The sequence below is a fragment of the Nerophis ophidion genome, linkage group LG05 (genome assembly GCF_033978795.1).
Source record: "Nerophis ophidion isolate RoL-2023_Sa linkage group LG05, RoL_Noph_v1.0, whole genome shotgun sequence".
NCBI classification, from domain to species: Eukaryota; Metazoa; Chordata; class Actinopteri; order Syngnathiformes; family Syngnathidae; genus Nerophis; species Nerophis ophidion.
The window spans coordinates 64,044,233-64,058,939 of NC_084615.1; the positions used below are offsets into that span (position 1 = coordinate 64,044,233).

Consider the following 14,707-nt stretch of genomic DNA (forward strand, 5'->3'; position numbering starts at 1 on the left):
TTTTGACAGTGCCAACACTGTATGTGTGCGTCTGGGCAGATGGCCAGTTCTGGCTGCATGTGCACTAATAGCACTGCGTGAGTGTTCAACAGCCAGCAGGCCTCTATTGGCTGGACACTACAGTAGAGGACCCGGGAGGGGTTCAGTGAGGAGGGGTCTTGTCCTTTCTTTCACACACTGTATGTTGACACATCCCAAACAGCCTGTGGTAGGGTTTGATCACAAATATCTAAAATATGCCCATCCTCAGAAACTGTTCAGGAGAGAGCTACAACCCCCTTTTAAGCCTGCAGCAGGTAAACCAGATGACACCTTCTGCTTTGACCCAGAGTTCACTGCAAAAACGCCTAAAGGTAAACATACATTCACACTCATGGCCAGCGCAATCTTGAAAACATTCCTGCCAAGTATTTATACCGGGCTGTCACTATATAACATAGCAGGTGTTTATAAATTCTTAGTCTTTTATTATGCAGCATATTTGTGTGTTTAGACTCCCCAGGTATTCCTCCCAGTGCGAATGCCCACCAGCTCTTCAAAGGCTTCAGTTTTGTTGCTCCAACGCCGATGGATGAAAATAAGAGTTCCCCGCTCCTCAGTATACTTCCAATAGTTCAGGTGAAACTTCTCAATGTGTGTGCATGCTTAGAGATGGGTACCAAAACCCAGTTCCATAATGGCACCGGTGCCGACCTAAACAGTAGTAACCAAACCTAAAAAGAAGAAGCTATCAGTGCCTTATTTTAGTGCTAAATTAATGCAGACTCAGCCATCTGCAACAAGTGTTTGGCAGTTATATTGTTCAAGTGACGTCTTGTAAATAATGAGGACACTAAAAAAATAAAATAAAGGGACACTCTTTTGAAAGATTATTGCGGAGCTTAACACGCCAAAACAGCAGCCCACATAACATCGTTAGCGACACAGCACTAAGATAGACAATAGCCACAACAACAACCTAGCACTTCCTCATTATGCACAAATGATGGTTACTGCAAGCGAGGTTGCATTCAAGAACACCCGGAATTTTAAGCATCAAATATTTGAACTCGATTAAGTCGTTTTATCCACGTTCTCTCTGTTTTGTAATGCTACAAAAATTAGGACAATTTGTTGTGGGTTTTATTTATACTTTGAATGGATTAATTAGTTTTCCATTTAATTTATATAATTAAATTATTTAAAGTGCTTGAATGTCACAATTTCGTAGAAATAATAAGGCATTGTTTTTCTTTTTTTGTTTTTTACAAAAACATGCATGTTTTTCATTTTTTATGTACCGATTTGATACCTGTATCAGTTAAGGTGTAAACAATACCCATTCCTAACCATGAATGGTACCCTTAGTTATTATATATTCTGAGTCATATGACACAGCTTTATACAGAAACCTGTGTTCTGACCCTTCTGTGTGTCTTTTGCATGCCCTATGTCTGCTTGTGTGGGTTTACACCAGGTACCCTGGTGTCCTCCCATCATCCAAAACCATGCAGGAAGGTGACTGGAAACTCTAGATCTGCAATAGGTGTGAATGTGAGTGTGAATGGTTGTTTGTCTATGTGAGTCCTATGATGGACTGGCGACTAGTCAAGGCTGGACCTGGATTTTCACCCTAAGTCAGATGGGATAAGCACACCAAGGACCCTAAACGTTTTACAATTTATTTATTGAATATGTAATACCAATCTTGGCATCTCAGGTGCTCAGCTACTATTTCAGTAAATTTCCTACATGTTTGCTTTTTTAGAAATTGAAATAATACAAAGATTGTAGATTTTTTACTAAGCTCAACATAGAACAAAACAGAAAAGACAGTCAAAATCACCACTTTTTAATGGAAACAAAACAGAAATCCAACAACCCACTTTATTAATTCTTTAGATAGTGTACCATTATAACAATAGACATGTATTTTAATATATGAGAAGTTTGGTTACAATTTCGAAAGTGAAAAAAATAATACTTCCACATTTAATGTTGGTTGTAAAATCTGTACGTACAGTATGTTCAGACAACCCATTCAGGTGAGGTGTTATAGCTGATGTTTTTTTTTACATTTTAGATGCATGGCGGGGCTGCTAAATTCTCTGATCTATACGAGCTGCAGGAGGACATTGGAGTCGGCTCCTACTCAATTTGTAAACGCTGTGTACACCGAGTCTCTGCCATGGACTATGCTGTGAAGGTAACGAGTCACTAATGTTTTAACTACTGCTAAAAAAAATGATTGGTCTAAAGCAATCAACTTTCTTGTGCACGTAAGTAACCAAATTATTCATTGGCATTAATTTTAATCACAATTTTGGCTGCTACGATTAAATGAGGGTCGTCGATATTAATGTTTAAAAAGAATGCTCCGCTGCCTATCAAATCAATGACTTTCACAACTGTGGCAGCAGAAAACCACCCTTTGAAGCGTGTGCCTGTCCACGCCAGAGGCCATTGTGTATGAGCACAAAATTCCATCACCATGCCCAACTGAAACATTGACATTAGCATTAACATTAACAAATTTCTCCTGGGCTTGCTGCAGTCGATCGCTTCGTTTCACTTAATTTTATTTGCTTAACTTCCATAGGGTTTTGGTATCAGTTTAACACCGCACTGCTGCTATTAGATTGCAACGGGTATGGACAATATTGGAGACGGACACCTTTGTCCCACTCAAAAAGTATGCGGCGGAGGAGAAAAATATTAGATTTTGCTTTCATGTTAAAAGCGCAACACATAGCTGTGTCGCTGGTCGCTTCTTCACTCACCTGCTTTGACGCTGAGAGTGTTATGGACAGGAAAAAATATTTAGGAGGTGATCCGTAAAACGATGTGTAGGGAATGCACTGGGCTGGGCGATATGGCTAAAAACTGTATCACGAATCCAATGAGGTTCATTAGGTCTTCAAAAAATGATGCATTTTGTTATTCTTATAGCCAGTAGTACAAATTTTCCCACACCTGGAACACAGTCCTGAAGAGGTCGGACTGCAGATGGCGCTGTCAGCCTGCTACTAAGCAGGAAGACCGCACCAAAAACGGTTTAAATCAGCTGACCAGACACATCAGAGCAACATCACATGGCAACCTCTGAGGAAGGCAACAGTTGTAGCCGAAACCGTCAGGTACGGAAGTAAACACGTATTTAGGCAAGCCAATAAATACAGTAAAACAATTTCCAACTCACCAAGAGTGCTATTTATCAGTGCAGAGGGTTTAATGGTAGCTAGGTGATAAAAACATTTTTAGTAAATTTGAAGATTGTTGCGATTTTGAGACACTATATGGCAGTAGTTTATAAGCTACTGAACACTACACGGAGTAGTTTGGAAAGCAGCTTATTAAACCAACACATTGGAAAGCTGCTCATTAAACCGACACATTGAAAGTGTCTGGATGTTGCCGCACAGTCTACATTATTACCAACATCACTATAAACAAGTTTTGTTATTGAGTTTATATATCAAGATACTAGAGTTTCTCTTCTCACTCCATGCAAAGAATCCACAGCGAGACAGAAAGACGGCACAACCAAACCGGGTAGTTGATACGACTGTTGGGAGACAGGAGGCTGTTAGCTTCCTGTTTCCTGTTTAGATGGATTCCTAGCGCGCAAGTGACTTCATGTAACAAATCTTGCTACATAATTTCTTGTTTCTTCTGACCAGCAAAAATATATATACTGTATATCGAATGTTTCATCAAACACAATGTTGCCACTACTTAATTTACTTATAACGTCTTGCCTTTTTGTTTTCTGGCATTGTCACTCATCAATTATTTATTTATTAATGTTGTCAAAGTTCCCAATAACATCAACATTAGCTAAAATGCATTGAGTTGTCAGTAAGACAAGAAGGGTATGTATTAGATGTGAGAGGTCTCACTCCTTTTCATGTCGGAAAGGTGGTACTTTTAAAAAAAAAACAGTTCATGTGACACAGCGTTTGGTGAATGTTTTGCTTGCGTAGGTAATTCCTACAGTATATGACATATTTCTGCTCAAACTCTTTAAGGATCATTCTGGTTACCAGTACAGTATGTACTTCCCACTCCTGAATGTTAAACTCATGCTTACGCCCTGTGACGTTAGCACATGCTGTTCTACTTTTCTCCTTGGAGTTGTACTAGCAGGACTTAAAGCTAGCCATCTTGCTAAATAGTCTCACTCCTTTTCATGTCGGAAAGGTGGTACTTTAAAAAAAAAACATTTCATGTGACACAGCGTTTTGTGAATGTTTTGCTTGCGTAGGTAATTCCTACAGTATATGACATATTTCTGCTCAAACTCTTTAAGGATCATTCTGGTTACCAGTACAGTATGTACTTCCCACTCCTGAATATTAAACTCATGCTTACGCCCTGTGACGTTAGCACATGCTGTTCTACTTTTCTCCTTGGAGTTGTACTAGCAGGACTTAAAGCTAGCCATCTTGCTAAATAGATTTTAGGGACACTTTTCCACCGAGTGCCAACATTTCTTGTCTGTGTTCTGGCGAGATGTGCTGCCCATTGAAATTTATGCAACCCTTACATCTGAGCAGGCGTATGAATCCAGGGAATGCGGAAATGAAAATGCACATTGAAGTACCCTTTTACATGAGCTCAATCGTTGGACTAAATAACAACTTTTTTGGGCTACACAATTATGACCAAAATAATAATCACAATTATTTTTATCAATACTGAAATCAAAATCATTCATATTGTTAGGAAAGAACAGTGTTGTAGCGACGTGGAACGCAATGCCATCATTTAATTAACTATACACAGCAAATAATTCACAAAAAAACGTGTCACTTGAACTGTTTTTCAAAGTAATAAATACAAAACACAAATAATTAAAAAAAACATGGTGTTTACTTTTTAATATCTATATAAAACAGTAAGCAGTGTGGCCAATGATATTAAAGTCTAATTATCAAGTTATATTATTCTCCAACATCATCTTGTGCATCAGTTTGGGCAACAAACATAAATAGGAGTGGTACCGCTCACATCTGATACACAAGCTTCATGCCTCACTGACAACTCAAAACATTTTAGCTAGTGTTGATCTTATAGGGAACATTGATAACATTTGAAATTTAATAACGGATGAGTGACCATCCCAGAAAAAAATTGCAAGATGTATAAACCAGTTGTGTCAGCGTTCCCTACACATGGTTTTGCAGATTGCCTGCTACATGTTTCCTCCTGTCCATAACACTCTTGAGTCACAGCAGGTGATTGAAGGAACGACCGGCGACACGACTCTGTGTTGCACTTTCAAAATAAAGCAAAATAAAACAAACCCCGTTTCCATATGAGTTGGGAAATTGTGTTAGATGTAAATATAAACGGAATACAATGATTTGCAAATCATTTTCAACCCATATTCCGTTGAATATGCTACAAAGACAACATAGTTGATGTTCAAACAAACTTTTATTTGTGCAAATAATCATTAACTTTAGAATTTGATGCCAGCAATACGTGACAAAGAAGTTGGGAAAGATGGCAATAAATACTGATAAAGTTGAGGGATGCTCATCAAACACTTATTTGGAACATCCCGCAGGCGTGCAGGCTAATTGGGAACAGGTGGGTGCCATGATTGGGTATAAAAACAGCTTCCCAGAAAATGCTCACTCTTTCACAAAAAAGGATGGGGCAAGGTACACCCCTTTGTCCACAACTGTGTAAGCAAATAGTCAAACAGTTTAAGAACAACGTTTCTCCAAGTGAAATTGCAAGAAATTTTGAGATTTCAACATCTACGGTCCATGATATCATCAAAAGGTTCAGAGAATCTGGAGAAATCACTCCACGTAAGCGGTATGGCCGGAAACCAACATTGAATGACCGTGACCTTCAATCCCTCAGACGACACTGTATCAAAAACCAACATCAATCTCTAAAGGATATCACCACATGGGCTCAGGAACACTTCAGAAAACCACTGTCACTAAATACAGTTTGTCGCTACATGTAAAAGTGCAAGTTAAAGCTCTATGCAAAGCGAAAGCCATTTATCAACAACATCCAGAAACGCCGTCGGCTTCTCCGGGCCCGAGATCATCTAAGATAGATTGATGCAAAGTGGAAAAGTGTTCTGTGGTCTGACTAGTCCACATTTCAAATTCTTTTTGGAAATACTCGACATCTTGTCATCCGGACCAAAGGGGAAGTGAACCATCCAGACTGTTATCGACGCAAAGTTCAAAAGCCAGCATCTGTGATGGTATGGGGGTGTATTAATGCCCAAGGCATGGGTAACTTACACATCTGTGAAGGCACCATTAATGCTGAAAGGTACATACAGGTTTTGAAACAACATATGCTGCCATCTAAGCGCCGTCTTTTTAATGGACGCCCCTGCTTATTTCAGAAAGACAATGCAAAGCCACATTCAGCACGTGTTACAACAGTGTGGCTTCGTAAAAAAAGAGTGCGGGTACTTTCCTGGCCCGCCTGCAGTCCAGACCTGTCTCCAATCAAAAATGTGTGGCGCATTATGAAGCGTAAAATACGACAGCGGAGACCCCGGACTGTTGAACGACTGAAACTCTACATAAAACAAGAATGGGAAAGAACTCCACTTTCAAAGCTTCAACAATTAGTTTCCTCAATTCCCAAATGTTTATTGAGTGTTGTTAAAAAAAAGGTGATGTAACACAGTTGTGAACATGCCCTTTCCCAACTACTTTGGGACATGTTGCAGCCATGAAATTCTAAATTAGTTAATATTTGCAAAAAAAAAATTAAGTTTATGAGTTTGAACATCAAATATCTTGTCTTTGTAGAGCATTCAATTGAATATGGGTTGAAAAGGAATTGCAAATCATTGTATTCCGTTTATATTTACATCCAACACAATTTCCCAACTCATATAGATACAGGGTTCGTATATTTTTCTCGTCCGCTGCATACTTTTTGGGTGGGACTAATGCGTCTGTCTCCAATGTTGTCCATACCCTTTGCCATCTTATAAGAGCAGTGCAGTGTTTAAATGCACGCCAAGACTCCACGTGAGTGAAGCAAGATAAATTAAATGAAACTAATCCCGGAAAAAGCTTGTTAATGTTAATAATACTGTAATGATTTTTCTGGATACTTAGGTTCTCAAGAAAGTTAATTGTTTTAGGACTCCCCCACACCCTCAGCACTGTTTTACAACTATAAATACTCGTGATTTGAATATTGATACAAATATTTGTGATGGGCCATAATTGTGCAGCCTTAATTTGCTCCACACATTTGCAGATTCAATATTATCATTAGTACAATTTTTGGAGTTGACACCTGTTTGTGTTTCAATACAGCGCTACAGGGCATGATTGTGGTAGCTAGTGACAGATTGGTAGCTAACGCAGTATTCACCCGGGTTCAGAATCCATCTGTGACTTTCATTTCTGTGATGTGGTTATTCACTTCCAAATCACCGTCATTAAAGTAAGCTCGATGTGACGTGCTAACTGATCAGAGCTTATAACTCCCTTCAAAACTTGGAAAAATGTCCTGAGGCTTTAATTTGTCCCTTTTAGTTTAAAGTGAACTTGTGAAATAGTAAACTTTTAATGCATGCCAGTTTCAATGCATAGACCTAAATAAAGAATGTGTTTAAAGTATTTTACGTATTTTAGGCCACACTTTTGAGTTATTGTGGTAAAGCTGCTGTCCAGCAGAGGGCAGTGCAACTGTTCACAGCAGCTACAGTTGTGATCAAAATTATTCAACCCCCACACAATTTTGGTGTTTTAGCAAGTTGGACATTTATTCCGTATTTTGTTTATAGTCATATCAAATAAAGATGTGTCAAATAGACAAATGCAACTTAAATTGTAACACTGTATTTTACAAAATACTAAAAAATGACATTTTTCTTAATATCTCATTGACAAAATTATTCAACCCCCTAGTTACATGCATCTTTAGTACTTAGTAGAACACCCTTTGGCAGTAATTACATCCTTCAAATGTGATACATAACCGGACACAAGCTTCTTGCAACGATCTACAGGTATTTTAGCCCATTCCTCATGGGCAAAGGCCTCCAGTTCATTCATATTCTTGGGCTTGCGTGTTGCAACTGCCTTCTTCAAGTCCTACCACAGGTTTTCTATAGGATTTAGGTCTGGCGACTGTGAAGGCCACTCCAGAGTCTTCCAGCCCTTCTTCTGCAACCACTCTGATGTTGATTTGGAGGTATGCTTGGGATCGTTGTCCTTTTGGAAGGTCCAACGTCTCCCAAGCTTCAGCTTCGTCAATGACTTCATGACATTTGCAGCTAATATATCCTGGTAGGAAATATAATTCATAATGCCTTGAACGCGCTGGAGATTCCAGGTACCTGAGGCAGAGAAACAGCCCCAGAGCATGATGGACCCCCCACCATGTTTAACAGTAGGAAAGGCGTTCTTCTCTTTGTAAGCTTCATTTTTTCTCCTCCAGACATAACGTTGATTCATAGGCCCAAAGAGTTCCAGTTTTGTTTCATCACTCCATAGAACAGTTTCCCAAAACCTTTGGGATTTGTCCAGATGATTTTTGGCATACTGGAGTCTATTTTTCTTGTGCCTGGTAGTCAGAAGTGGGGTGCGCCTGGGAGTTCTGGCATGGAGGCCTTTATCTCGTAGTGCACAACTTATTGTCTGGGACGAAATCTCCGTTCCCCCCTCTGCAATGTCCTGTTGTAGTTCCTCAGCTGTTACCCTGGGGTTTTTCACCACTGTACGATTCAAATACCGAACAGCAGTTGCACACAGCATCCTCTTTCTACCACGCCCAGGTAGTGTTTCCACTGTGCCTTTAGCTTTAAACTTGCGAATTATGCTCCCAACTGTCTCTTGGAATGTGTAATGTCTTTGCTATTTTCTTATATCCATATCCTTTCTTATGAAGAGAAATTACCTCCTCTCTTGACTTCTTTGACCACTCCCTGGACTTCACCATGTTGCAAATACACCATTGACCATCTACAAGAAACTGAGCGTCACAGTCTTTTTCAATCAGTTTAATTGTTGCTCGTTATGGTTCTAATCACATCTACAGGTGTTTTCAACACCTGATTGAAAAGACCTTATTCAAATTATTTTCTTAAGAGTTATGGTCTTCAAGGGGTTGAATAATTTTGTCAATGAGATATCAAGAGAAATGACACTGTTTGGTATGTTACAAAATATAATGTTGTAATTCAAGTTGCATTTGTCTATTTAATGCATCTTTATTTGATAGGACTATAAACAAAATAAGGAATAAATGTCCAACTTGCTAAAACACCAAAATTGTGTGGGGGTTGAATAATTTTGATCTCAACTGTAAAGTGTAATAGGTGCTAATTTACACTTCTGTTTATTTTCCTATGTCACAGATTATAGATAAAAGTAAGAGGGACCCATCTGAGGAGATTGAAATTCTGATGAGATACGGACAGCATCCCAACATCATCACTCTTAAAGATGTAAGTCTAGTATAATTTGTTTATGGAAATTTCATCGCTCTGTGTTTGAAAGTGCCTGTCAAACATGCTGACACATGGTTGTCTTGTGCATGGGACAGGTGTATGATGAGGGCAGGTATATTTACCTGGTAACAGAACTGATGAAGGGTGGAGAACTGCTCGACAAGATCCTTCGGCAGAAGTTTTTCTCCGAGCGAGAGGCCAGTGCCGTGCTCTACACCATCACCAAGACTGTTGACTACCTCCACTGCCAAGGGGTGAGAAAACATACGTTGCCATACGCAAGCATTAGCGAAGATCAGCCATTTTCTAATGTTCACTGCTCCTCCTCACCAGGTGGTACACAGAGACCTGAAGCCCAGCAACATCCTCTATATGGATAACTCTGGTAATCCAGACTCCATCAGGATCTGTGACTTTGGTTTCGCAAAGCAGCTTCGAGGGGGCAACGGTCTGCTACTCACGCCATGTTACACTGCCAACTTTGTGGCACCAGAGGTGAGAGAAAAATGGCAACAAATACCATTCGGATTTCCAGGATGTAAAGCAAGGCAAGGCAATTTTTTTTTATAGAGCACAATTTGTACATAAGGATTGCCTTGTGCTTTCCAGAAAAATAATTCAAATTAAAATCAGAAAACAAAATGCATCATAAAAACATAAATAATGAATCAATCAAATGCTGTAGATTGTTTAATTTTAGTTGTCATATGCACAATTAAATAAAACTGTTTTCAGGCTGGATTTGAACATTGCCAACATTGAGGCCTGTTGTACATCTTTATGAAAACTCTTCTAGATTTTAGGATCATAAAACTGAAATGCAGTCTCACCATCAGGGTTTCCCAGTGACTGCCAAAATAGCTGTGGCGTTGGGAGTGTGGTCAGGGGCGTGGTCACATGACATAATCTAATAATTTGCATAATCTGCTGTGACGATATGATTTTCTTTAAAAAGGATAAAAAATGTATATATACATTTAAAAACAAATCTGTTATTGTTTAGTATTAATATATATGTGTAATATCATTTACCATGAATTGATTAACGTGGACCCCGACTTAAACAAGTTGAAAAACTTATTCGGGTGTTACCATTTAGTGGTCAATTGTACGGAATATGTACTGAACTGTGCAATCTACTAATAAAAGTATTAATCAATCAATCAATCAAACCATATTTTCAATTGTTGCTGCTTATTGTACAATGTACTTTGAGAATTTTTCAAGTTTCATAGACTTTTAATGACTTAAAAAAAATCAGAAACGACTAGCAACAAATACCTTTTTTTTTCTGGTGTTTTGTATTGTACTTGTATTAGAGACTATTTCTCTCCCTAGATGTCCCTAATGCCACACCTGCTTTGCGCTGTTGTTGCTCTTCCAGTTGGACTTTCTCCTTTAAAGCCGCCACTGTCCTCTTAATATTTGCACATTTTGTAGATCGCTGTCTGCAGGTATATCTGGGATACAATAAAGTTACGTCCACATCACAGACATCCTCACAACGGTCTAGTCAATGACATGCGTCTTGTTTACATCCGGATTTGGCAGCGCTGTTTACATTGTTTTTTCAGTGGTCAATTTTTCATTATATTACTTGTCAAAATACCGCAAATAATAGGTAATATTTATATATATCCATTTTAGAGTTGTCCCGAGACCAATAATTTGGTACTGGTACCAACATGTACATCGATACTTTTCCAAATGGAAATAAGTACGAAAACTATTAGCTTTATTTTAACAGAAAATCTTACAATACAATATACATGTGTTTTCTATTGCACTCAAATAACAATTTTACAAGGTTACAATATAAATTAAAAGGCATTAAACACATCGGGCTTTTCTTGTTGCACTCAAAGAACAATTTACATTTTCCATGTTACATATAGTTTGCTATAATCTAAAATTAGATTAGAATATAATAAAAAATCTTCATTCACATTATATTAAATGCTTCATGATGTATGATTTCCACTCCTGGTCTGTGCTTTAAGAAAAATACAATTATTAATAAGTACTAAAAACAAAACTATGGATAAATGTCCACAGGTAAGCCATGTAGCAGGTAAAACACGCATTTGTTAAAGATAAAACACAACTTGTAGCAATTTGTTACATATCTCAGTCATTGCACTTGCATTAGTTGATGCCTCCTTGACTACGGTCTGCATCAGCATTGACCAGCAAGAAAAGGTCAAACAACATGATGACCTGCCACTCTTTATAACTGATTGTGCTGATCTAAATGCTTATTATTTAAATGTTTACCGAGGAGTGAAGCAAAGGTGGTAATACTAATCGTCATGTTTGAGGCGTGTTTTAAAGCAACACTTAAAGCGCTGTGCCTCCCTGTTTAAAGCGTCACCTTTATCGTTATTATAGTGACTCAGTCGATGGACAGTTGTGCGTTTGGTTAGCACGACATTAATGTCGGCATAGTTTGTCTCCAAGTTCCACATTTACACAGTCTAGTCACGCCGACTCCACTCTTTCTGCTCCAACGTTTCAGTCCCTCTTTGTGTTCGCTTCAATAACCAGTTGTTAATCCTCTGTAATATTCAGTTTAAAAAAGATAAGGTTGTAAATCCTCAATTTTCCAAAAATAGATGTGTTTGTTGTCTGTTACCAAGTTTGCCATGATTACAACACACTCGCGTTAGTTTCTAAAAGTAGGAACACACATTTTTTGCCGGAAGTCGGCAGTGCGCTGCTACGGAAATGGAAATAAGTTTGGGTATTGTTTGAAATTACCAAAATACAGTAATAATTGTACATATTGTTATGAATGATAATCAAAGTTTACTTGTATAGCCTTTAATCACAAATGTCTCAAAGGGCTGCACAAGCCACAACAACATTATTGACTCAGATCTTACTTTTTTCACGTTGGCTTACAGAGCGAGATGTAAATGTAAACATTTCTCCACTGTCATGTTAAGCTAAAATAAATCACTGCAACGTCTCAATTCCATTGTTAATGTTAATGTTGTACAATTTATTTTTTATCAATAAATTGTCTTTATATTCATTGAAATGAATGCCAAGTTCACATACTGTTTGTTTGAAAAACAAAGTGCAACAAAATATGTTTTAATTAACTGTAAATAATTATGATTAATAATCGTGATTTCAATATTTATGAAAATATCAATTATTTTTGGTCATAACCGTGCAACCCTACTGGAACATTCATGTAAACTGGATGGGTTGTTTTTTTATTTGTTTGCACCGTGGGTGAAAGGTTTTTTAGATAAGTACATATAATTAGAAGCTATGCTCATTAGGCAGTAATGTTATACATATGGTCATTGACTGACAGAAGAAGAGAGTAACTAGGGTTAGTTTAAATTATATGAAAATGTTTCAAGATGTACTTTGGCCAGGTTTAGGATGCTGGCGGGGACCGCCCAATGTCCGTTGGCCGTAATTTGGACAACCCGTGCATTAAGGGTTTGCTTTTTTGTTGTTGCTGCCTTATGTTGACTCTTCCATTTGGTGTGTGCACATGCAGTACATTCAAATAGAGGTATGGATGTTTTATAATGAAATGTAAGGCCACTAGGCCTAGTGGTTAGAGTGTCCGCCCCGAGATCGGTAGGTCGTGAGTTCAAATCCCGGCCCAGTCTTACCAAAGACTATATAAATGGGACACATTATCTCCCGGCTTGGCAATCAGCATCAAGGGTTGGAATTGGGGGTTAAATCACCAAAATGATTCCCGGGCGCGGCCACCGCTGTTGGTCACTGCTCCCCCCACCTCCGATGCGGTAAGGGTAATGGGTCAAACAGCACCTACTGTGTGTGTGACAATCATTGGTACTTTAACTTGAACTTTAATGTAATAGTCAGCATATAGGCATGCATTAAATCAGAATTGGGCACTAAAATTGTAAGTGTCCAACTAGCCCAGTTTACATCTGCATTACTCCATTTTTGATGTCTGTTTTGTGTATATGTTCAGGTACTAATGCGACAAGGTTATGATGCAGCCTGTGATATTTGGAGTCTTGGAGTTCTATTATATACCATGTTGGCCGGGTAAGAGAAAAACAGGAAATTTGACTTGTGTTGTTGTTGTTTTGTTTTTTCCTTGCAATTTTGTTTTAGGAAACAATGTACAGACAGACTCTTTGAACACTTTTTCAAGTGTTGTTGACATAGCTGTTAGGAATATACCTACAACTTTGCACATGTTAACTGTTCATCTTCCTTATGACAGGTATACACCGTTTGCAAATGGGCCAAACGACACACCAGAGGAGATTCTACTTCGAATAGGCTCCGGAAAGTTCTCTTTGACAGGCGGTAATTGGGATACTGTGTCAGACACCTCAAAGGTAAAATTATCTGTAACACAACCGACATCTACATTTGTAAATGTGTCATTTTCTGAAATTTAAACATGTTAACATATGGAGTTTGTGATAATCAATTAGGTTAATTCTTAAGTCACTCACCATGTAAAGGAATGCATGATATTAATTGTATTTGACATTCATATACAGTATGTTGCCTGTTTTAATAACACGTTATCTTAAGAACATACTCAACCTAAGCCATTCATACTGTGTTTGGGGATACTGAACACCTCAAGTCCAGCCTGATCTGCTTTTGTGAGCCCTTCTTCTCTGACACAACTGTAGGATGTGTTAGCTGAGTTTTGACATGTCATAGAATGACTGTAATGTGATCGTTCGTCACTAGTTCCTAATGATAAGAAGTTCTTAATAGAAATAATGCACACAGTCACTCACAAGCACATTCATACATGTAAATGTCATTCCTGTATTGTTATAAACGACAGTCGCCACCTCGCAGAATATAAATAAACATGATAATGTGAAGTAAGAGTAAAAGGTTTTAGTCTGAAAAAAAATTGATCATATCCCCTGGATTGTAGTCAATTTGATGTGTTTGCATTATGCAGGACCTCCTGTCCCATATGCTCCATGTCGACCCTCACCAGCGATACACAGCAGAGCAGGTTTTAAAGCATTCCTGGATTACCTGTAGAGATGCCCTACCACACTTTCAGCTCACGCGCCATGATGCTCCACACCTCGTCAAGGTGACAAAAGAGACATCTTTCTTGCTTCCTATTTAAAGCTTTCACTATACTTATCAATTTATCATTTATACAGTCAAATATGTATGTGTGTGTTTGTGTGTGTATATATATACATATATACATGTATTTTTTTTCCACCGCTTTGTCCCTTATATATATATATATATATATATATATATATATATATATATATATAT

At 38.2% G+C, this 14,707-nt stretch overlaps 1 protein-coding gene across 4 annotated transcripts in view; it reads left to right on the forward strand.

The window, feature by feature from the left end:
- The window catches only part of rps6kal (ribosomal protein S6 kinase a, like), a 40,041-nt gene that overhangs the window by 19,274 nt on the left and 6,060 nt on the right, over positions 1–14,707 (forward strand). For all 4 annotated transcript variants that reach the window (XM_061901761.1, XM_061901762.1, XM_061901763.1 and 1 more), the window contains 9 exons: positions 251–353; positions 494–618; positions 2,063–2,185; positions 9,344–9,433; positions 9,532–9,690; positions 9,770–9,931; positions 13,404–13,480; positions 13,662–13,779; positions 14,370–14,510. In XM_061901761.1, the coding sequence (XP_061757745.1) occupies positions 251–353; positions 494–618; positions 2,063–2,185; positions 9,344–9,433; positions 9,532–9,690; positions 9,770–9,931; positions 13,404–13,480; positions 13,662–13,779; positions 14,370–14,510 (1,098 nt within the window). The remainder of the gene's footprint in view (positions 1–250; positions 354–493; positions 619–2,062; positions 2,186–9,343; positions 9,434–9,531; positions 9,691–9,769; positions 9,932–13,403; positions 13,481–13,661; positions 13,780–14,369; positions 14,511–14,707) is intronic.